The 24,370-nt window shown below is 35.8% G+C and overlaps 1 protein-coding gene across 1 annotated transcript in view; it reads left to right on the plus strand.

Annotated features, from left to right (window-relative positions):
• FIG4 (FIG4 phosphoinositide 5-phosphatase) overlaps window positions 1-21,307 on the plus strand; it is a 49,284-nt gene extending 27,977 nt beyond the window's left edge. The window contains exons 16-23 of the mRNA XM_063150995.1: window positions 1,938-2,076; window positions 4,783-4,841; window positions 5,400-5,547; window positions 6,356-6,439; window positions 9,176-9,371; window positions 11,818-11,900; window positions 14,903-14,992; window positions 20,557-21,307. Of these exons, the coding sequence (XP_063007065.1) occupies window positions 1,938-2,076; window positions 4,783-4,841; window positions 5,400-5,547; window positions 6,356-6,439; window positions 9,176-9,371; window positions 11,818-11,900; window positions 14,903-14,992; window positions 20,557-20,734 (977 nt within the window). The 3' untranslated portion in view covers window positions 20,735-21,307. The remainder of the gene's footprint in view (window positions 1-1,937; window positions 2,077-4,782; window positions 4,842-5,399; window positions 5,548-6,355; window positions 6,440-9,175; window positions 9,372-11,817; window positions 11,901-14,902; window positions 14,993-20,556) is intronic.
• The last annotated feature ends 3,063 nt before the right edge of the window (window positions 21,308-24,370 follow it).

Here is a 24,370-nt window from a genome sequence, read left to right on the forward strand (position 1 = left end):
TTAGCACACTGCAATTATTTAGAGACTCTGAATTTTAAAACAGTGAGTTGGACAATGGCTAGAAATACTTCAGTAATCTGTTTTCTTTGGCTGAAATTATTGCTTTTGTATATATAACAATGTTGAGAGCATACCATTCAGAGTAACTTTTATGAACGTAAACCACGTAATTTGTGTATCATTTGTCCAAACTAAATGGGAAATAGAGAACTTGTTTATTTCAGTGATGTGATCTCTTATTATTTGCATTGGCAATAAAGTCTGGCTTCATCAATTCTTTTGAGCCAAAGGTAGCACACTTACAGTGTCACCTGTACTGTGACATAGAAGATGGAACAAATCTCTGAGCTGTTTATGCTAGCTACTGAAATGGTTAGGTAGAAGCCTGAGCAAAGTTCTAGGTCTACATCTGGGCTGTGGTCTGCTTGCAAGTATAGTCATGATATGCATGTCTTCTAGTAATAAAAAAAATTGTTCTAAAAAGGATGTTACAAAAAGAAGAAAAGATTGAGAAATAAATAAAGTCCATCTCATAATCTCAATGAACTTGTAGGAAACTACACAAATAAACATTAGTCTTTACTAAAGTCAATACTGTCTTTGAGTGATATTTTCTTAAAGGTGCTGCATACTTTCCCCGATTTACTTAGGATTTTGGTGTTTGATCCCATCTGAGGCAAATATTTTTGGTGCTGTATGCATTCCTTGTGTTTGAAGATGACATTGTTGAAATGTAGCATTCAATGTCATATTTACTTTGTTGCATTTTTAGTATGGAGTTTTAAAATATTTGTTTCAATGAAATTTAAAGGTTCACTGTCCTACACTGCCTGTTCAGAGGGCAACAACTAGCTTGTTAATGTGGCACATAAGAGAGATCATTTTATTCTTTAAGTTTTCTAAGAAAGCAGAGAAAAAGGAAACAGTTTTAGAACAAGGTGCTGATTTGCTGTACTGCATTTATTATTGTTGCTATTAGTCATATATGCTTTAAAATGCAAATAAAAATCTGAGGGCTAGCTAGTTCATAAATCAGCATTTCCTTGTGTTTCTGATCCAAGAAAAATTTTTTTAATACTGGTGTATTTTATGTACCTGAATTAAACAGACTCAGAAAATTTTAGTGATTTGCTTGGGGTCATACAGTATATAAGATTCAGAGCAGGGTTGAAAAAGGCCTGCTATCACTGCTTCCTAAATAAATCTCTCAGCCACACCTTACTGCTTGTCTACCGTTGAAAATACATGAATCTAAAAATAATCTAGTCTTATAAGAAAGTGTTTTCATCTGTTGACCTCAACGCTCTGAGGATAATTACTACTAATTAAGCTGTAAGAATGAGAAAAAGTAAGACACATATTGAGTGATAATTTGGTGGAGCTTAGACTATGACAAGCTAAATTAATGGTTTAAACCAACAGGGAACAAGTCCAAATTACTAAAAGGTGTTTATGAAATTTAATCATTTTACTATGTATTGGCAAGAAAATCCCAAAGAATTCATCATTTGTATGTTTTGTTGGAAACTTGTGTTGTATGGATATTGTTTAATTTCATCATTTTTCAGTTATTTAGGCTGCAGTAAATTTGCTAAGGTATGTCAGATTTCTTGAAACATGCCTTAATCCATGCATGTGCTTTATGCACACATGTGGGAGACAGAGTTGCAGTGTGAGGTCTGACTTCTGCCAAGGCTGGGCTGCTGAGGGAGAAGCCAAGGGAAGGGGCAGCGTTGGTACCAGCCCCACGTGCCCTGCAGTGTAGCAGCTCTGCTGTCAATGAAGTTCCATGGTGCTGCTTGAAGCCCAGAGGGCCCTGCAGCAGTCATAGGACACACACCCAGTCTCTCAGGAGCAAAGAGAAGCACTGAATGTGTGTTTGAATGGGCCTGAGCTGTGCAGTGCTCCTGGTGTGAAGTGTGCCTCTTGTCTTACAGATGCAGACAGGCAGGATTCTATCAATCTCTTTCTGGGAGTGTTCAAGCCTGCAGAAGGAAAGCCACATCTCTGGGAACTTCCCACTGATTTTTATTTGCATCACAAGAACTCCCTCAGTCTGTCACACACCAGGCAAAGGTATTTTGCTGTTTTATTTTTTGTTTTATTTGGTATTGCTCTAATACATTATAAAAAAACACACATTGCTAATCAAATAATTAGGTCAACCTGTCAAAAACTTGCTTACTGTTTTTTAAGTTTATACAAAATCTTAAAAACACCTTCAAGAGATTACCATAAAATGCTGAATGTTGGTGTTTCAAAGGATTTGTTCAGTATGTTAATTTCCTGTGGTACTTAAAAATACCACAGGAATACCACAGGAAGTTTAATTTTATATGAAACTCGATCCTTCAGTGTGAAATGCTTCAGTGTTGTACTGAAGTACAGTTACTACAGTTTCATTAATATATGGGTGCATTCTTAATTTTCAGATTTATTAATGGTTGAATTTGAGATTATATGAAAAGGATAACATTTCTTTTTCTGTGTACTTCACTTAGTCTGCAGCTGTCCATACAAAAAACCCATGATTTTTTGCCTTCCTTTTAGCCTATGTCTAGCCTGTTTTAAGATTATTTTTCTTCATTTGCATCCCACTGTAGTTTTTTTGGCAATAAGCAGAAATAATAAAGTATAAAATTTTAAAGTAATTCAATTGCTTCACAGAGGGAAACGATATTTTGAAGACTATGAATACTGTGCTTTTAAAAAAATCCATTTTAACAAAACAGACAGTACTCAACTTGTCAACTAAACAGTCTCTTAGGATTTTGGCTGGTTTTATCTTTATTCATTTTGTGAGCTGTAAAGCCCTTTAGTACAAATGGCAGATCTGAATACCTGCATTTAGATTTTTGTCTGGGCAAAACTGCAAGTGTTTAACCAGTGTGATCAGCCCCTGTTGGCTGCTTATTCTGTTAACCTGTCGCAGCAGCTGGTACATGATATGGCTCTTTGTGAATTTCTGTCCTCTTGTATTGTCTCCTGAGGCTTCTCTTAAAGGTAGCTTATATGAGCCATGAAACCAAGTGCTATTTCAGGCACACATTAAACATGCAATATTAATTTTCTCAACTACTCATTCTGAACATTATTGTATGTCTAAAATTAATTCAGCTGATATATAGCAAATATGCAAATGTTCTTGTCTCCCTTTCATCTGTTACTCTGTTAAAACAGTCCATCTCTTATTTGTCGCACATACTGTTCTCAAATGAGGTGGAATATTAAAAAGAAATATTGGTACTCTTCATTTGCTTGTTAATTATTTTTTACCTTTCATTCAAACCAGAATTTCTTCTGAGTAGTTATAATGTACAATCAAGATGTTTCATTATGTGAATAAAATGACACCTTCCTGTAATAACTAGGTGAAATAAATCTGTGAAAAAATTCTCTAAGTAATTTTTTGTTTCTACCAACATTTTGACAAGTTCTTTGTGTAACTTCTCCCTGCCTGTGTAGTGGCTCTTTTAGATTCCTTGGGCACAGCAGCAAAAGAAATAACAACACTTGTAATGAAATCAAGGGTACAGGAGAAGGAAGATGTTTCCTGTCATTGAAACTTCTTTGACTGTCTGTGCTTTTCCTATATTGTAATTGCCTCCTTATCAGGAGGAAGATATTTAATAAGGTTCATATCTTACTTCTATATAACTAATGATTCATGTGGAAGGAATATGGAAAAGGAGACTTTGTGTTGCCATGTTACTTATCATTTATGCTGGCAACAAAACTGGGTGTATCTGCATCATTTCTGAAGGCACTGGAAAAAATTGCTTACTAGCATGGTACTTTGAGAAGAGGCAGGGCCACCAGGCATAACTCATTCCTTATTGTCTAGGATATACACAGTTCTTGGAACTGAAGTGTGTTTTCCTGCCTGTCCTGTACCATCTCCTAAATCCCACTAACAAGCCTATCCCTGGCCATGGGAATATGCCCATTGTGTCTGCTGCAGATGGCTACATTGACAGGAGTAGGAGATAACCACATTAATACTGATTACAGCCCTCACAGTATTGTGAATACACAAGTATTTGAAATAAAAATCAATGAAGACAATTGTGTTTTCATTCCATGTAATGAAATAGAAGAAACTATCAGAATAAATCAGAGAAGAAATTAAAGTATATTTGAGAAGAGACAATAAAAATGTGTAAACATGAATGAAAGCTAAAACGTGCTTTGTTTTATGAATGTTGTTTCACTTCCTTTGTTGTTTTACAGAAATCCTGAATAAGCTTCCAGCAGGGCTTGAATTTTGCTGTTAGATATGCCAACAGCTCTCAGACTTATGACAGCTGTTACATCAAATATTTCTTTCTATAGAAGTCAGCTGCTTTGACAGTCATCCAATCTTATTACCATTGACCTTCACCTCTTCATACGTTTTTACTAAATTTTGGGATCTGAATAATATCTGTGAGGGGATGCCTTCCCCTCACTCCTCCCATCCTCCAATGACCAGAAGAAGAGAAATACATAAATACTTTTGATATGTACAAAGACATTAATACATTAATTTTCAGTGCTGTAGATTTGGGCACCTGAAATGTATTTGTTAATGAAACGAAACCACTCTTCTGTCCATATCTGTATTGAGTTTTGTGTGTTTAAATTTCTTGATTTAAGAGCAAAGTAATTGGACAGGGGCCTGTTGAAATCCTCCCTCCAATTCAGCAATGTTTGCTGAAGTGACACTGTGTGGATGGGTGATGGATAGGTTAGGTACAAGATCCAATCTCCTGTATCAGTTGTGTTTCTCGTTTTCCTGTACAGCTACACTTACTGGTGGACTACAGGTGTGCTAAAGCATTTACCTCTTCCTTTTGATGAAGGTAGGACCTATATTTGCTCCTTGCCTTGCAGAGTGTCTTGAAAAAGAAGTTTTAGTCACAAATGTTTTTTAATTTATATCCCAAATCTGGAAAAAAGCATGTTTCCATAATGGTTTCTTAAATATTTCTCCACCCCCTGCCCCCTCCAAGGAGATATGATTTTTCAATTGCAGGTTGCAAGAGCTACCTGAGTGACTAAAACTTGAGCTTCATGTTTATGACCCAGGGCACACTAATTTTTTTTTTCTTGTATATTAGCATATATTTATAGTCTGTGCTGGTGGTCCTATTCCTGTCACAGTTGACACAATATAGCCTTATTTCTCTGGGGTGCTGTGGAGCATATTTTATTAAGAACTGTCATCATGAAATGAAATCAAATTACAGTGGCTGTTAATGCATATTTATTAAAGATGTGCAATGCATCTTCTTCATGTCATATTTCCTTGTCTCAGAGAGGATATGACTGGGATGGTGGCTACGTGAGCAGGCTACTGTTTGATTAGATTTTTGCAAGAGTCAGTAATTGCTAGTAAAAAGATTTTTTTTCCCCCTCAGTGACATGTGCTGAAAACAGACGCAAGTTGACAGTGAAGAAATTCCACAAATATGATGAGGAAATTGATATACACAATGAGTTCTTTAGGCCATATGAGTTGAGCAGTTTTGATGAGACCTTCTGCTTGGCAATGACCAATTCTACAAGGTATATTGGGATGATTTGTGACTCTTAAATCCTTGAATGGAAGTTGATGTGGTGTGAATTAAATATGCATTTGATTTATTAGGTTAAATATGTGTCATTTCAAATTTAGCAAAGTTCTTGAAACTAAATCACAATGCTACATGGAAATGTTACTCTTTAAAAAAATCCATAAAAATAGCAATTAGATATCCAATTATTTTTTATTATGGAGTGCCTAGTGTCTGGGCAGTTGATGCATGAGACATGAACTTTTCTCTGTTGATTCAGATCACAGAAGCTACTTTCAAAACAATTGTTTTCTCTTTGTTCTGCTCTTGTTTTGCAGTTGTTTTCTTCAGTTCAACTGGTTCTCACAGCTGGTCAGATATTTTGGGTTTTTTTTTTGTTGGCAGCAGTCAGCTGGCTATTCAGAGCATAACCTGAATCATGGTTTGGCTAAAGATTTCCAGGCAGATTATTTTTCATGTAGCTGTTTGACCCAGTTTGTGTGTTGGCAGCATTTTGAAAGCAATCTATGTAGCCCTGAGTTACCAGGCCTCTTCAGCACAGGAATGGAGCATGATGCTGTAGCATCTTTGGCAAGTGGTGATACTTGCAGATGTTTTATGGAACTAAATAATGCAACTGAAAGCTTTTTAAATACCTAGGTTATATGTACATCAACTTGAAATGATAAAGTTAGAACTTGATATCTCTTTATGATGATTCTTTTTCTTTAGTTCCCAGGTAGATGTTAGAGGTGGCTCTTCCAGAAAATTAAAAAAACTTACGTGTTGCACTTTGTTCATAAACACTTCTATTTTGGCAGAGATTTTATGCCTAAGAATGTGGGCATTGATCCAAGTCCATTCACTGTTCGTAAACCTGATGAAACTGGAAAATCTGTGTTGGGGTAAGTCTGAAATCAGAAATTTTGTTCTGGTTTAATAGTAGTGAAATTGTAATGAAAATATATAAACTCTTATGTGTGAGTCTGTGAAGAATATTCAATGTTACATGGGAAATAAAAAATTCATTGATGTTATACTGCAGAATTGTACACTTTGAAAATCACATCTAATTTGAGATTTTTATTTGACACTAGGAATTCTTAATTTGACTTGTTTAATATTTTCTGTTTTCTCTGATTCCTCAAAGTGAAATTCATGAGAAGATTTTATCAATAATATACAGAAGTTATTAAAATTTGATCATCTCTTCATCGTAGTGTCAACTCTGTTCTCTATTGGAGTTGACAGCGGTGCATATTTTCTTGTTGTCTTTAAAAAAATGATTAATTTTTCATAAATAGTGCATATTCTGAAACAGCAATAAATGCCAATTTCAGCATAGTCTTTGATAAAATATGTTATTAAAATATTTATGGATAAAATTATATAAAACAATCCAGCAACATTCGCAGGGACAAATGAATGCTTCATTTAGCTGCTTTTGCATCCTGGACCTGCTCTGTTACTCTCTTTGTTCCACTGCTGTGTCCCACAAGGGCTGTGCAGAATTTTCCTGAATTAATTCTCTCTTTGGTAGCTCATATTAAGGAAACCTTTTGTCAGTAGTTCCTGTGCTGTCACAGCATTATAAGTTCCTCTGAAAACTTGCTGTTTTGTTAAACACTAGAACATTGGACTCTCGTGTGCTCTTGTCCTGAGAGTCTCATTGTAAATAAATGTTGAGAGTAGACTATGCTTATCACCAGTAGAACCTCATTTTGTGCTACTGATTCCCTGGGAAAAAACAGGAAGAATGTTCAGTGTTACACAGTTTGTCTCTGCTAAGAATTTGAGTTTATGAGTATTTTGAGGATAAGCTTTATACTTCCGATTTGATAAAATATCAGATTTTGGACTAATTTGTCTCCAGGTACTCCATTAAATAGTTGACCATGATATAATTTTTTCAGGCACTTCTATTCAAGGTCTTTGCTGTGATTTTTAGGGGTTGATGTGGGACAGAGAATCAGCTCCATCAAAGCCACATTCCACGACTCTCTGTGTATCACTTATAAGGCTTCCCCTTCACTGACTGTGTTGTAGGGTAAAACATGGCTTCACTCTTGCACCTCACCCATATTTAGCCTTGCAAAAGGCAGTACCTTTGCCTTGCTCATTTGTCATCATCTTCTGATCTAAGACATTTCTGAAGGAAATTTGGTCATCTCTTTTTGTCTGTAGGCATTCAGGTCCCAAGGAGACTTAGATCTTGGCTGGGTACATGTTGGGAGTGGGGTGAGGATAACACTCTTACCAGTTTGGCTTCTTGCTCCATTCTTTAGCTTTCAGAAAGGACTGCTTTTCTTGTGACCTTCACCTCATCTAGAAAAGTAGGGAAAAATCCCTTTATTTTCCCTAAAAAGAATGCTTATGTCTTTATAACTTTCTGTACATTTCAGTCCAAGGAAATGTCAGGTTCTGCTGAGTCAGAAATCAAATGCCCCATGGTGTTATTTTCCCCAAGGCATTTGTTCCAGCTCTAAGATTATTTCTGATACAATAATGTCTTTGGGGGTGGGGTATGCTCTCAGATCAGAACCTTTGAAGGACTCTCCTACGTGTTTATACGTGTTCCTTAAGCATATGAAGTGTAGCTAATTTAGTACAGGGATAAACTGCTGTGTGAGTTTCACTTCAAGAGGCAGCCTCTGTAACTGTCATAGTGTGCTCCACTAGGGCTCAAGTGGTGCTGATGAGAGCACTAGACCTGCATCTCCAAATAGCATTTGCATCAATCTAGGAGCTCTTTTCCCAACCTTTAGCATGCTGCTGTCCTCCTTTAGAATGAGACACACTGTCTGTCAGTGATACATGGAACAGTCACTGCAGCAAAGAAGAGATGTTCCTTCCCTATTTCCAGAGATTTGTCCATAAACTGTCTATTCCATCATTAATGTCTATTCATTAACTGCCTTCCCTGAAAGATTGTGACAGTGTCTGAGAGGAAGTTGCAACTGAGTGCTCTTCTGTGGCCAGTAGGAGAGATGCAGAGTACATAAGTTTGATATGATATCTGATGGGCAAAGTAATGTGTAACTTTCAGAGTGCATACAGTTAAATAAATCCAGTGTTAGCCTGCTTACATAGGGATGCTGTATCTTGAAGGGTTCTTATAAATAAGGCCTTTATATTGACTAGAATTTCTTGAGTGAGAAATACATACTGCACCAAGAAATGTTGCTGATTAAAGAATTAAATTGAGGAGAGAGATATGGAAAATAAAGGAAAAAAAGTGACATTACCATTAAGATTTGGAACCAAGATTAAGGAAGATATTGGAGTGGATATTGTTATTAATCAGAAAGTGTAACTTTTTCCAAGATCAAAACCAAAGATGTGATATCTCAATTAATTTTTATTCTTTTTTATTTATTCAGTTTGTGGGGAGGGATTTAAGTAAAGAATCAGAGAATTAGTGGAGAAAAGCTGACAGAATCCTTTGGGCTTTCTTTAAATGCTCTGGAATAAGAAGAGATGGAAGAAGACAAATCAATCAGAGATTTTAAAGATGAGTAAAAAAGTTGCCTCAGAAGTTAAAACTTATTTCCCTGGAAAGATTGTAACCAAGATTAGGAATTTTAAATATTCATTGCTAATATCTTGCTGATTTCATAAATACACACTGCCTTTCCTAATAGGAACAAAAATAATAGAGAAGAAACTGTGCTGCAGCGCAAAACAGCTGCTAGTGCTCCTCCACCCCCAAGTGAGGAAGCAGTGTCAAGTAGTTCTGAAGATGATTCTGGGACAGATAAAGAAGATGAAGGTGCAGTTTCTCAACGTTCAACTCCTGTAAAGGTGACTGATACAGGAGACAATACAAAAATCACAGAGGTAAGAAATTACTGTGTTAGGCAAGAAAACTTAAAATTCACATTCCCTTTAAAAAGCATTATAGAACAGTCAGAAGTAAAGCACTGAGAACTTTAGTGACAAAGGTCTCCAGTGTAATTTTTTTGTGTAGATATTAGTACAACTGTTTCTTAACCTTTTCTGTTCTTCTTGTCATGTAATAGTGAAACACAAAGGAAAATAACATTAAAAAAAAAGAAAACTACTGTCAGAAACCTATGGCATTTGAAAGGTATTCAGGTCATTACATAGCTTAAAATGCACCTGTATTAGTGTGTTAATTCAGAGCAGTAGTGCATGTCTGATTATTGTCTGTTACTGTGCTCTGGCACACATCATTAGGTGCCCTCGGAGCATGCAAATGATTCCTTTTCTCCAGGAATGTACTTGATCTACCTACTTAATCAATATTTAGTCCATGGGAGTTTATCTGGAGCAAACCCCCTGAAGGACACATAGTATGAACCTGAGGTCCTGAGAACCACCTCTTGGAATGACAAGACAATTCCTTTTGGACAATGCCACTTGCTTAGGTCAATGAACTGTAAATTAATGTTCATTTCGTCTAAATTTCAACCTGATTTATGTGAACACTTTTAAATTGCTGTCCCATAATTATGTGGTCTGGCATTAAAAAAAAAAGAATTAACTAACTTCAAAAATGTGCATGATAATGTTACCACACAGGTCCTATGCTATTACTGCTACTAAGGTTGCAGATAATGGCAGTGAATAAAATAGTGAAATAAATTGCATTTGCCCAGTCAGGTGGAAAGAATGTACATTTGCAGCTGTGGGCTATTAATCTTTTTTCCCTAGCATAACTCCCATTTTGTTGGAATCCCTTGGGTGCTAATTTAATGAAAATACTGAGTTGTATAAAAAATTATGGAAGTATCTATTTTATTAGTTCATGTAATAGTTCTTCAAATTCTTTCTTGTAGATATCCGTCATGGATACCATTGAAAGTATCGTAGCAAAAGGTTATGCTAATGTATACTATAGAAATTTGGAAAATATTTATGTTGTCCAGCAGGGTTGGTTTTTTTAAAGCCACAGCTAATTTAAATGATTATAGGATTGTGCATGTTATCACTTCTGAAGAAAATTGAGTATTTACGACCTTAGCATAAATCTAGTGCCTGATAGGCAACAGACAATTACACTGCCTTTTTTTTTTTTTGCCTCGATTCAAATTTTGATTCTATTCAGTCTTTACCCTAGGGTTGTGTGTTCTCAGATAATGGATTTTTCAGCCTTCAATAGTGTCTTCTTCCTAAGCCAGTACAAGCACATTTATTTATTTGTATTTATACAAGGTATTTTATCTAAAAGTTTTCCATTATCTCTGAATAACAGAGTACCTGTTCTCCAGTAAATCACATTGTATATAGGTTTTTTAAACAAAAATCCAAGTTGAAATGTTATTCTTGATTCCTACTATTGCATAATTTATGTCACATCAGTTTTTCCCTCTGTTTTGAACACACTTCAGCACTCAGACCTAAGATATCTTTTTTAGATTTTTAAGATGCTTAAATGAAAGGTGTATGTAAACACAAAGTGTGATTTGAAACATTGAATTTCAATGGCTTTAAAATTGGGTGAGTATTCTGACTTTTTAGTAATGATAAGAAGAAATATATTCCAATTTATTAGCACGTTTTCATGCTTGAATTTTAGTAATAATTTACATTGTTAATTCATGCCATTCCTTAATATCTGGGGAACTCAAAAATTGGTTCCTTTCTGTTCACATCTCTGAGACATTAATAAAAATGCATTTATTCTTCTGGTCAGGACATACCTTTCTGAAGTTCTTTGACTTTGAATCATTTTGAACTAAGAGAAAATTGTCTTTATATTTGACTCACGTGTCTTGTCAGAAAACTCCCCTCAGTTTAGCACTGAATCAGTAGACACAGTTAGTGAGCTATTGCATATGCACTGATGCCTTGTTATAGTTGACTGACATGATTGCATAATGTATAAAATAAAAATAGTTCTATTCAACCTGATGTTTCTAATTATTGCAGAATTGACAGCAGGAAATGTGAAAGCAAATGTGGGAGCATGCTCTGAACAAATATGTTTTATTCTATATTAAGTTTCAATACAGAACAGAATTTAATAACTACACCATTATATTCTATTAATATAATTTAGTCTCCTAGTATGTTGCTTTAGCTGATGATATCTTTCAAGAATTCTTCACTTGTTGAATAAATGTGTTGATTAATATTTTTAATAAATAATTTTCTTTAAAAAATATGTATAAACTATGATTGATGTGGATGTGAGAAACCTATTTGTTTTTGTCTGCACTTCTGAAATTATATTTTGGCTTGTAAGGAAGTTCTTTCTTAAGGTAATCTTTCTTTGGATGTTGTTACAGTATTCTTCATCTGAATATTTCTTATGTTCCAGAATGTAGTACAAGCAACAAAAGACGTGTATGGAGTCAATCTTTCAGATATCCCTAAAGAAGATGATCTTGCAATATATGAAAGGTGAGATAAATTTCCAGTGGTAATTGGTAAAGGATAATTTGAGCTAGTTAAGTGCAGTTTGTCAAAGTGCTGCCTTTGATTAAACTTACTTAAATGAGAAATTTGCCTATATATGCTCTTCAAAATCAAGCTGTTTCCATCTGTCTGTGTCAGATCTGATTTCAGTGGAAGCTCTGCAGATGTCTCTGAAAGCAAAATTTGGAGCTTAAATCAAATGAAAGATGCTTCAAAAGAAATACCTGTCACTTAATATAACCCTTGAAATTCATAAGTAAATTCATAGGAATTCCATATTCCTCTGATAAGTAAATTCCACAGAATTTACTTCTCAGTGGAACCAAGAATGGTTCCATGGTTGTAAGCTTTGTAATCTGTGGGGTTTGCATTTCTCAAGTGTTGAAGTACTCCAATTGAAATCAGTCATAATTAAATAGCTTATTCTGTAAAAATGCATGTAAAATAATAAAAGTTGTCTTTTTATTTAACACGATATCATATAAGAAATCTACACTTTATCTCAGGAAAGCACTGTGTGTATATTGAAATGAATACTTGTGAGACTTGGATTGACATGGCCTTGTGTGCATTTGTTTTTATTCTCTAATGTGTAATAGCAGTAGCTACCCTGTTATATTTGAAACCTTTTCAATTTTTAAGGGAAATTTTAATTCACTGTGATATCTAATTCGGTGATATATGGTATTTCATCCTGACTTTGAGTTCCGTAATCCACTCAAAGCAATTTTTCCTTACATTTAAAATTATATTCACCTGCTTTTTCTTTAGGTGTAGCTATTTCTCTTGCACTCTTTTGTTCTTTAAAATTCCCACTTCTACCTGTTTCCTACAAGCAGAGTCATTTGAAGATCCTACACTCGAATAGGGTTAAGGAGGATGTTTCTCATTATAGCTGAATTTTTTACCTTCATCTATGCCTCTACCTCTGTTTCTTTTTTATCTTAACCCTAGAAGATGGATGCAAATTTGTCAACTATACTTTGATACAGCAGGTCGTTTTTGTGGTTCAGAAAATGGCCCAGCGTGAGCTGCTGTCTACTGTGAGTCTCTCTGTGCAGATGAACAATTCTGTGTTAACATCCAGAATTGCAGCTACTTCCAATTTTATAATTTCTTCAGGCTGGACTAATGTTCAGTCTATTGCTAATGTAAAACTATAAACCCCTTGGAGGCTTTGAAGCTCCCTATTTATATCCTTTTTAAGAAAAAAAACAAAACAAACCTTGCATTTATTTAATTTCCTTTGAGCAATGCAGGTTTTAAAAATAGAAAAAATTACAAATTCTTTATCTCTTTCAGCTAACAAGGCATGGTGCTATTTCTGGTCTGGTGTGCTGATTTATATAATCAAGGATGTCAGTAAAATCTATACTTTGCAAAATGTAAATCACTTGAGAATAGCAGCAATTTCTTTCACAGTATGATGACAGTTCTCACATCAAGCCTTTTTCTGTTACTGTAATAAGGGAACTGGGGATGTAAGATCCTGACTTCACTTGACATCACTGGACATGTTACATATTTTTTTCATTATGAGGATGAGGGTGTCGCACATTCAAAGTACTTCAGGTTAAGTTGCTTTATGTCAAGTGATCTGTATTAAGCTTATTTGTAAATGCAAATTGAAAGTAATTCAGATCTATTCAGCCTGTTATCACTGATGGCTGAGATAATTCTTATCAAAACAGAAATCACAGAAGCCCAGATTGGTTGAATTTGGAAGGGACAGGAAGTCCCTCCAATAAATTGAGGTTGTATGCTCCAGATCAGGAGTGGTATCTTCCTGACCTCGGGAAACTTGCTTGTGTGCATTTAGGTCTTGTAACTTTCAAAATATTGAATAATTTGAAGCAATTGATTAAAATACTTATGCAATTGATTTACCTCTGTTTTTTTTAAAGTTGGTTTCAATAGCAGGCTTCTGCAGCAGAAGATCTTAATTATCTTGATTTCCACTTAAAATTCTCTTATTTAGCAATGTAAGTATTTATTCCCTTAACAGTCAAAGTGATGTTGCTTTTCTCTGAGGCATTTGTTTCAGTATAGAAACTGAATGGAGCAGAAAAAAAGCTGCAATGAGTTGTTTAGGAACATGTTGTTTGTTTGACTTCTGTACACTCTTTCATGCTATTGGTTTTCCACTGGTAATAGTTGCTTGTTAAAATGTAGTAAATATTCCTGAAGTAGACCAGTAAGACTTCTTAAGCTAAATGGAAGCTCACTGTTAAGAAAAACTCTCTGCCTCAGAAAATTAAACTAGTAAATCACAACTGACATTTACTTGTCTTTTCAGTGGCACAGCTGTGTTGGAGAGTGAACAAATTGAGTGCAAGATAGCTACATATATTTACATTTGAAAGCATCTGACTTTTCTTCCTATTCTGAGTGACTAAGATTAGTGATAAACTACTTTTCAGAAGATTCTGTTCCACTTCATTGCCAAGAAAAAAAAAAAGACAGTATTTTCCATTGACAATGTCTTCCAGCAAATATTTGGAGATGAAGAAATTGTCCCAAAAGGTTGTAGTTGTAAATAAGGGATCTGGACTAACAGCATTTCAGATGAATAAATTAGATTGACTTCAGCAGAGGACTGACTTAAATCTGAAACTTGAGAGACTTTGTGTCTTTGGCTGATTTTTCCATAGGCTGTTCCTCTGACTGATTGCTTTGAGAAAGATAGAGGAAGTTGACTGTAAAGGGCTGTCTTTCTCTTAGGGTAGGCCTGTTTCTTCCCGTGACATACTGGGTGACACCAATTGATAAGCAAATCTTATTTCAAAGGAGGTTCTGAGTTCATGCCTGCACCCTCTATGAACTTTTAAAAATCTCTCTTGCTCACCAGAGAAATACATCATGATCAGTGACTTACATAGTATGACTCAAAATCTCATTTCTTAGTGTCATTTTCTTCTGTTTCATGATTTTTGAGGAATGGTTCTTTTATTTATTTGATTTATTCTTCAATCTACTGCTTCTCACAGGTTTGTTCAGCTGGGACAGGGTCAGCATAAACAAGACAAGGGCAGCCAGCAATTTTGTTCAAAACACCCCTTGGATAAGGTCATAAATTTGTAAGTATTCTTTTTCTTTTTCCATCTAGCCTGATTTTGCTTTTGTCATTAGATATGAAAAGTGATCAGGTAAGTTTGATGTTAAATTGCTTCAGAGTCACACTTTCATTATCTTTACTGCATAAGGGCTTCAATGCATAGCATGAAGAACTGAGTTTTTGGTTTTTTGATGGTTTGGGGTTTTTGGGTGTTTAGTTTTTGTTTGTATTGTTTTGGGGACTCTTGTTTTTTGTTTTCTTTTTTAGTTTTTATAGTATCAAGGAGTTTCTGTTTAAAATCTTAGCAAGCCTGAATTAACAGATAGTGCTGAATCTACTGAATTTAGGGAGCAATTTCTTCTTGCTTACTCCACTAGAAAACAAGTTACACTTGAATCTTCTTAGTACTAGCGTATAAAAAGGGTCATGGTATTATCCAAATGTCTTACTAATATTGAACCAGGTCTTACAATTTAGATGATCAAATACTACTCTCCCAATTGACATCTTCCTGTAGTGTAGGCAGCCTAAAGTTTCACCAAGGCAAGGCAGAATTTTATTTACTTCTGTCCCTGGGGTACATGATCCTTTATCCAACAGCATGTCCACTTCTTAGAACTGCAAGAACTTTTCTGCAATCCTTTGGTTTACAGAAGCCTCAGCTTTGTCTCCTGCACTGCCTCTTGTCCACCCCTCTGTGCTGGTGAAGTGAGGAAACCTTAAACTCAGCATTTATACCTAAGCAGGGAGAGAGACTGGGTGAGTCTCAGTTGGGCTGAAAAAGAATGACATGAAACTGATGTAATGCTGTGTATGAGACAATACTGTCTAATAACAGTGTTTAGTCACTTGGTGTTACCTACATTTAAAAGGATGATATCACATTTGTAGATAAATGAGCCTGTAGTTTTATAATAAAACATGCATAATGGGTATTAAAGTAGTAAATTAGATTGGCAAACTGTAAAACTCTTTTTCAATATGAGGGAGCAAGCCTGAATGTTTTAAATGGACATGTTTATTAAGAAAATATTTTGTAAGAGGAAGAATAATTTTGCTGTGAATGAAGGCAATTTCTTTTTTGTAATTGCAAAATCTCCCAGCGTGTAAGACAGTGTAGGAGATAATAATTCCTTTCTTACCCCTTTAAATGTAAATTTTTTTTCCCAATGCTGAGCTGCTGTAAAATGAACACATTAAAGAGAGTCTCTACACAGAATTCTGGTGGCTTTGGGATAGTCAGATGTTAATTTTTCTCTTTTCTCAAACGTAATTTCCACGTGTTTCTGAATAGTAGAAGTGTAAAAGTCCTAGGGCACACAAATCCATGCCTCCTGTCACTCCTCCTCTCGAAGTCATGTAGATCTTCTCTCCTTGCCAGTTCTACCAAACATGTTCCTCTGTGCAGATGAGAGAGGAAATAGAATATCTTAGAGTTGGTGATTTCTTTTTTATTACAGTATATCCCTAGACTGCTTAAAAATTTTCTTTGGGTTTTGTTCTGTAACTTTTTAAAAATGTTTAAATACTATTAGAATGGTGACAGATTGTTCTTTTAGTTAAAGTCACAAATGCAGCCATTCTTAAAAGGCATGTTGTTCAACTCTGAAACAAGGAAGCTTTCTCTTACTGAGTTTGAATTGCTGCTCTGAATCATGAATTTCCTTGGAGAATATTAACTTTTGAGAAATATAATAGAATGAACATAAGTGTACTCAAGATTAGGGAGAGAGGGAGGGGTTTTTTGTGCCTCAGTAAGAGCAGCTGAGGCACAGCTTGCACTAGTTTCTCAAGGAGCTCTTGAAGAAATTAAAAAATTATACTAACTTTTATTATTTGATGTTAGATGCCTTTTAAATTGAAAAAATATCTTTAACAAATTTAATTCTCAAGTGGTTGCTTCATATATGATACAAATGCAATCAAACCCTAGTTCTTTTCATAGTAAAATTAGGTACTCAGTCTAAAACTTTGGGTTCATATCAGCAGTGAGATAAAATCTAGGTTTAGGTTACTTGTCTTTTCCACACTTCTCAAAAAAATCTTTTTTAATAACCCAGCACTTCACAATTTTAAACACTTGACCATTTTGATTAAATACATGAAGCCATTACAAAAGAAGAATTACTTCTTATTTTTATAATGTCGATGCAGTGATATTTCTGAATTCAAATATGAATTGTATAAATACTGAAGAGAAGGTTCTGTCTTGAATTTAGAAACTGTTAAGTATAGACTAGAAATAAAAAACGGGGCTTTGAACAGGGACCAAAGTGATGCAGTGAAATAATGCTGAAGTTGAGTGGAGGATGTGGAAGGATTTTGAAGTTCTTCTTTTTGTTCTTAGAAATTCCATGAAAGAAAAAATGATGGAATTTTACTTGGAGCTAAATAGAGCTAAACAGAGCTGGACTACTTTTAGCACAATCTATTATAATGTGTATGAAGACAGACTCTAAGTACTGTAGTGTAATTACTGTTGGCTGACACACTGCACCTGTTCCTAATTCCCTACTATTCATTCTGGTATGATATAAATAATGCTGTTGTAAAAATACACTCTCAAAACCTTTTTAAAGGTACTTCATACATTTATCTAGTAGTACAAGAAACTTTATTCCCTCCTGAAAAGGGAATTGAGTGTTTTGATTCCCTGCAGCACAAAAGAAGAGTGTGGGCATGCCTAAACATCCTCCCACCAGGAGTGGCTGGTGCATACATCAGGGTCCAAGCTGTGCTTCAGGTCAGGTCATAGAGTGCATTGGGTTAGAAGGATTCTTAAAGACCATCCAGTTCTCCAACCCCCTGCCATGGGCAGGGACACTTCCCACTAGACCAGGTTGCTCAGAGACACATTCCAGCCTGGCCTTGAACACTGCCAAAGATGGGGCAAGCACAACTTCCCTGGGTGACTTGTTCCAGTGCCTCCCTGCCCTCACAGTGAAGGATTTCCTCCTACTGCCTGAGTTAAACCTGTCTTCTTTCAGTTTAAAGCCGTTCCCCCTTGGCCCATCACTTCATGCCCTTTAAAAAAGTCCCTCCACAGCTCTCTTGCAGCTCCCTTTAGGCGCTGGAGGGTGAGACAAGGTCTCCCTGGAGCCTCCTCATCTCTGTGCTGAACAACCCCGACTCTGTCAGCTGTCTTTGTAGGAGAGGTACTCTAGCCCTCTGATCATCTTCATGGATGTTTGCTTAGGATTCAAACAAGGTGAAAAAGTAGATTTTGTTTACTTTTTAGGTATACAGAGACTTGAGGAGAACTAATTAATGTTGAAACAAATGCAGTGGCTTTCTGGTGACTGCTATATGTCTGAGAGCTAATCTACGTCACCATGAACTTTTCCTTGGAAGTATGGAACTTCCTCATTATAACTGAAGGTTTTAATTGTATCTTTTACTGTAGACACAATGATACTCTCGGTGAAACCATAACACCAGGAAGCCTGCTCATAAGTGGGATTAAAATAATTGAAAATTACTTGTCAGGGGTGCTGTCCTTCATGACATAAAGCTTATGTTCCTGTCTACAGAATTTTCACTGGGAGGCCATAAAGGTACAGGTCTCTAGGGAAACCTGATAGCCAAGTCATAAATAACGTGCTCTCCTTCATGACTACTGTAAGATATTAAACTTATTAAGTAAAATAGATTTTTACATGAATATGTTAGAGAAATAACTTTTAATTAAATAACTGGATAATACAAGCACTCTACAAATAGTTACAGCTTAATACAAGGTTATTAATCAAAGTTGGCACTCATGAACATGTGGTTCTTTCAATATATTTTTATCATATTGATGCAAGTAGGAGGAAAATTGAGATTTGGTTATTAAATGCTCAAAATTAAATGCACTTTGCTGCCCAGCTTCCATTGTACCTAAGGAAAGGATTTTTGAATCATTAGTGCTTCAGAAATGTCATATCTTTAGAAACCAATCAATAAATAGAGAAGGCATCAATTTAGTGTAATGGCTCTGTTTTGCTTTTTACTTAATTGCCCACTTGCTAGTGGACAGACCAGTTATATATATTAAGTGACACCTTTGTTGTTAGATAGTGACACTGATAAGTTAGTGCGGTGTGCTAGTGTCAAATGCCATTGCTACAGTCTCAGCTTGGATGCTTTACACTGGTTGAGTAAGTGCTGCAGAAACTATGGTTGAGTAAGTGCTGCAGAAACTATGGATGCCTTGAAAAACAGTCTACTTTTAAAGCATCTAGTCTGAGGGTTTTTTACCAGTTCTGAAAATACCCACTTAAAATAAATTAGAAGTGATAATGAGAAGAAACTATCACATTGTTGAGGAAAAAAAAATATGTTTTAGAGTATGCAGCCAAACTCTATGGGGGACCAGTGATTTTATTGTCTCAAGTTCAATAGTATACTTGTATAAGTAATTCTATCATTGCAATCAAAGAGTAATCAAATGAATGTATGGCTATGCAAAGTTGAAATATAAAATTGAAAAGGATTACTTTAATCTGGAAGCCTTTTTGCTTTATATATAGTATTCCAGTTGTACTGGAATATAGGCACAATATGTCCTACATGACACACTGCAGTAATTTTTTAAAACTAATGAACTGTCGCATGATGAAACATCCAAAATACAATATATTTTACTAAAATAAAAATGAAAAATGAGGGAGAAAGAGTTTTTTGACAGTTTTAATGGAGATCCTCATTTAGAAGCAGTGTCAAACATTAGTTTGTGCCCATAATGCAAGTAGGAGTTTATTAGGGCATTTTATTTATAGAAGGGCTTTCCCTTTGCTTAAGTATTCTAGTTCTTACTTGTTTTTTCACCTTCAAAAGAAGAGATTCTATGCATAAAAATAACTTTCTTGTCTCCTGAAAAAGCACACAGGTAGTGAGTCATGACTGTGGCTTCTGTAGAATATGGCAATGATGCTAATATCTGAATGTTCATTGCATTTGGGCTGGTTGATGTTTGCTTTATGAAATAGTGAGCTTTGACAGTAAGTTGCCACTTTACTTTCTTCCCTGAGGAGCTTTGAGCCCAAAAATATGTGTCTATTAGAAATCAAATATGTTATTTGTTGGATGAAGAAGATTTTAAAAATATTTTCATAAAATATCTGAATGCTGCTGCTTATAATAAATTGTCTGCTTCCTGATAATTAGATAGAAATTTCTTACCTAATTAATCCTTTCTCTGTGTTGGCTCAGAGTATAATCACTTGTTATAATTGCTACTAAGTGGAAGCTCAATGAAGTCTTTCTTTTATCTGCTGTCATGCATGGCACAGATCTACTTTAGCTGGGGTACTTACTGACCGTAGCAGATCTGAGGAAGGATGAAGAAATGAGGGCAGGGCAAAGGGAAGTGAGAAGGTATTCTGTAATGGGATTAATGACAACTTACCTAATTACCCTACTTGGAAAGCTGGGTCTTACCAGGTCTGCAGTAGTGATAAAAATCTAGGTAAATGAATTATCTACTGGGAACTTGCCCTCTCATTGACTCTTCTGTATATTTAAAGGAAAACAAATACTCCTCTCTCTCTGTGGAAAATTTTTACCTAAAGCTCCAAATATTCTGCATGTTTGTTTTTTTTCCAGAAAACCCATCTCCTCCTTTTCTCAAGACAATATTTATGAAGTCCAGCCTCCAAGAACTGATAGGAAATCAATAGAGATTTTCCACGCACACATTCAGGCTGGAAGAGGAAACATGCAGCCCCTGGGAAGAGATGACCTCCTCATGTACAGAGAGTACATTCGAAACAGATACATGTAAATCCAAGCTGGATTCTCCTGCCAAATCCACTGGACTGATAAGTCACAAAAATAGTTTTAGAAAGGAAATCTAGTTTTGTTCTTTTGCAGTAATGAATTTGTTACTAACTTTTCTATTTATTGTTCTTTACTGTTACCCATTTATTGTATTGTGCTTTAGGGAGAAAGGTGGGTTAATGTCTGATTTAAAAGGTTATTTAATATCTTTTTAGCTGAAAGTGTGTCCTAAGACACTAAGTGAATAATCAGAGCACTCAGATGTAGCAATTTGTGGCAAAGAAAATATGGCATCTTTAACTTTTTTATATTAATTTCTTACATTGTTATGTTTGCTAATAAAACTGAAGTGAATTGTACACAAGAGCAGAAGAGAAGTTTTCTTCCTCTTTCTTGCCTGACAGAAAACAGTCTTCTTTTACAGCAGAATATTTTCTGATATTTCTTGAGGTTTTTAGCAAAGTAAGTGCTAGAATGACTGCTTGCAATTTTCTGCTTTCTTAAGCAAAAGTGAAAAATATGTCACTTATGTCAAAATCAAAATTTGCACCAACACCAATAAACTTTGTAACCCTAATATGTGTCAAAATGAATGTCACTGGTGCTGGTAGCTACAGAATCTGTGCCACGTGCTGCAGGGTGAGGATGGCTTGTGACTAATTATCACAGGTTTCTAGTACAAGTCTGAGGAGAACCCCATAATGACTGCATCAGCAAATGAGGGAATGCTCTTCACATCACTGGGTTTGGACACCTGGAGAGTGCCAAACTCTCCTGTCATTTTTCTGTATGACATGCATTATCCTTTTGAAGCGCACCCTTCCCACCCCTGTGTTTGTGCTCCTGTGAGATGCCTTCAGATTCAAGCCTGGAGCCTCCAGGGAAAGTGGCTGGATCAGCTGGGGAGATCATGCAAGAGGAAGCAGAAGTTGGTTTAGGCAAGACTGAACATCATGTCCTGTGCTGGGTAAGAGGTAAAGAGGCAGCAAATGTCTAAATAGGTTCTTTTGGGCTTGTGAGCAAAACATTTTTCAAGTTAAAATAAAAAGGAAGGGAGGAAGCCTGCTATTTGTAATTGCAAGCTAAAATTCCCAACACTTTGTGGCCCTTTGCCTTGAAGACTCAAGCAGCATTCTTGACAGAACATTTTGTTCCACAGGCTTGTACGGACCATGTTTCAGAATTTTCTGGAATAGCAGAATAACTGCTTTAGGGATGCAGCCAACTGCATGTAACAGATGTAGAGAACATGTTTGTGTTCACAGTAAATTGCCTTTCAGGCAACTACTGTAGAATTGTGGCTGCTCACTGCAAACATGTTTGCATATCTTTGAATATTTTATGCAGTGAGTTGCACCTCTGTCAGTAACTCAATACAAGAAAAGATGCAGTGGGTAAAGGGAAAAAACATTTCTTGTGATACAAGTTTGTGTGTCTCAGGGAAGGACTTGTCAATGAGAGCATGGTACCTTGAGTTACCAAAGCATTTTAGTGTCCATTCTCTTTTGTTAATTGTTTTGAGCCAAATAGTTGTATTTTAGGAGATGCAAGAATGAATTGTCACTTTAGATAATACTTCATTACAATTGTCAATGTTTTTTCCTCTGGAAAAATAAAATATACTGAATTCTTTTGCCCAGTATGAAAATAATTAGAAGCAATAAATGCTTGCTTTGAAAAAAAGTACAGCTGGAGTTCATGTCTTAGTGAGACAAGCACACACTTTCCTTACTGCACTTAAACTGTTGCAAAGAATGGTTTCTAGACTATCATAGACCTTACTTTTGTTGTTGATAGATACTGGTAATGCATAAAAGTTACCCTTGAAAGTGCACCACTTACCCACAGATAACTCAGAAGATGAAACTCCCTTTTCAGCAACCAATGATGTTGTTGCAAAATTTAGGGATAGTAATGATTCTGCAGCTCCAGGAGAAAATATATTCAGCCCTCAGCAATTCAGACACTCCTCAAAGAAGAGGATTAAAGGAGATTGCTTTACAGTTTTGAGAGCTGAAGGACACCTCAGTGATGGCTTGTGTGATCTACCATCAGTGTACTCTTAGCAGCTGCTCAGAATGCTTCCAAGTGCCAATGTCAATTTTCAATAGGATTGTTTAAAGAAAAAAAAGAGTCCAGTGCACAAAGCAAGACTCCCAGCTTAACCCTGAGGAAACTCAACAGTCTGAGTGAACCTGCTGCCTAATGCACATAAATGATTATTTAAAATAGAAACACACTCAGTCACCCATCTAACAAATTCAGCTGGATAAAGGACTCCCAAGTGCTGCCTCTGCATCCACCTACTTTATCCCATTCTTGTGATAATAAGGTTCAGTTCTCAAGAGTGTTAGAAGTTCTCAATAGATTTGAGATATTTTCCCTTTCAGAAGCAGAAGAAAAAGTGTATAAAATAAGAATAAACATGAAAAGAGTGGGCTGTGTTGGCTCTGAAGAGTAACATGGTGTTCTTCTTCACTCTTTAAACCATATGGACAAAAGAAATATTTGAGAAATATGTTGATTTTTCCTCCATAATATGTTTAGGTTGTTTCAGTGTGTTTAAAGGTTACATTGCAATACTATCCCAAAATGTACACCTGGAAAATAATGATTTTGGGTTCTTTTCCTGTGGAATCGGGAAGCACAGATATCAAATTAGGACTGATTTGGTCATTTCTGTGCCACTTCTGTGCCAATGGATTTTGATGCCAGTCCAACAGCTTAAGCTTTGTGCTGTGACTGCAGGAGCAGTTCTTTTCCACAATTTCCATTGGTAGTTTCATTTCCTTGTGAGTCCTGTGTTCACTTGCAAAACCCACTAACTTTTTGTTGTCTTCCTCTCATTTTCCAGAGGGACTCATGTGTGGTCCTGGAACAGGACCTTTCAATGTTCACACAGCTGCCAGGAGGAAGAAGCAAAAGAGCTGTGTATAATTCTGGGGTGACACTTGTGGCAGCTCTTTGTTTTGTTACTGACTTTCTGAGATTTTTCTGCATCATCCAGGAAGGTTCTCTTGGCTTTCACAGGCTTCACTTGTATAAACTCCAAAGCATGTGTCCTGTCAAATAGTCGTGTTTTACAGTCAGAGGAAATACCAGCTTCACTCAGGAGATCATTTCATTCTCCATGGTGGTTTCACCCTATCAGTAATTACATCAACAAGTCCAGTTCACTGAGGGTAAAACTGAGGTATGTACTCAGGAGTGTTCCATTTGCTGGTGTAGATTCAATCCAAGTGATTGCCTAGAGGCTGATAGTGAGAAATACAATGTGCTTGGCTTCCAGATACCTCCCTCAGTCTTGTATATATTTAAAAACCTAATTAAAGTTGTCACTTTTGGTGGTGATTCAGAAGTAATGTGAAACTAGTGCGTAAAGTTACAAAATATTAATAATAAAACATCATACATTGAAATTACAACCCTTGCAAATATTGATAATCAGCAGTCCCCTCTGGAGTTCTTAAATCTACCTGCTACAAAAAAAAACATTGCAGCTGCTGATCTGTCCACTGGAACCAAGCAAGAGAGTGCTGAGAAAGGCATGAAAAACAATGTTTAGCATAATATATTAAATAGTGTTTAGTTACATAATAACTTATGTATTGCTTCTCCAGAAAGACATGCTCTTTGCATG

The sequence above is a fragment of the Melospiza melodia genome, chromosome 3, assembly GCF_035770615.1.
Source record: "Melospiza melodia melodia isolate bMelMel2 chromosome 3, bMelMel2.pri, whole genome shotgun sequence".
Taxonomy (NCBI): Eukaryota; Metazoa; Chordata; class Aves; order Passeriformes; family Passerellidae; genus Melospiza; species Melospiza melodia.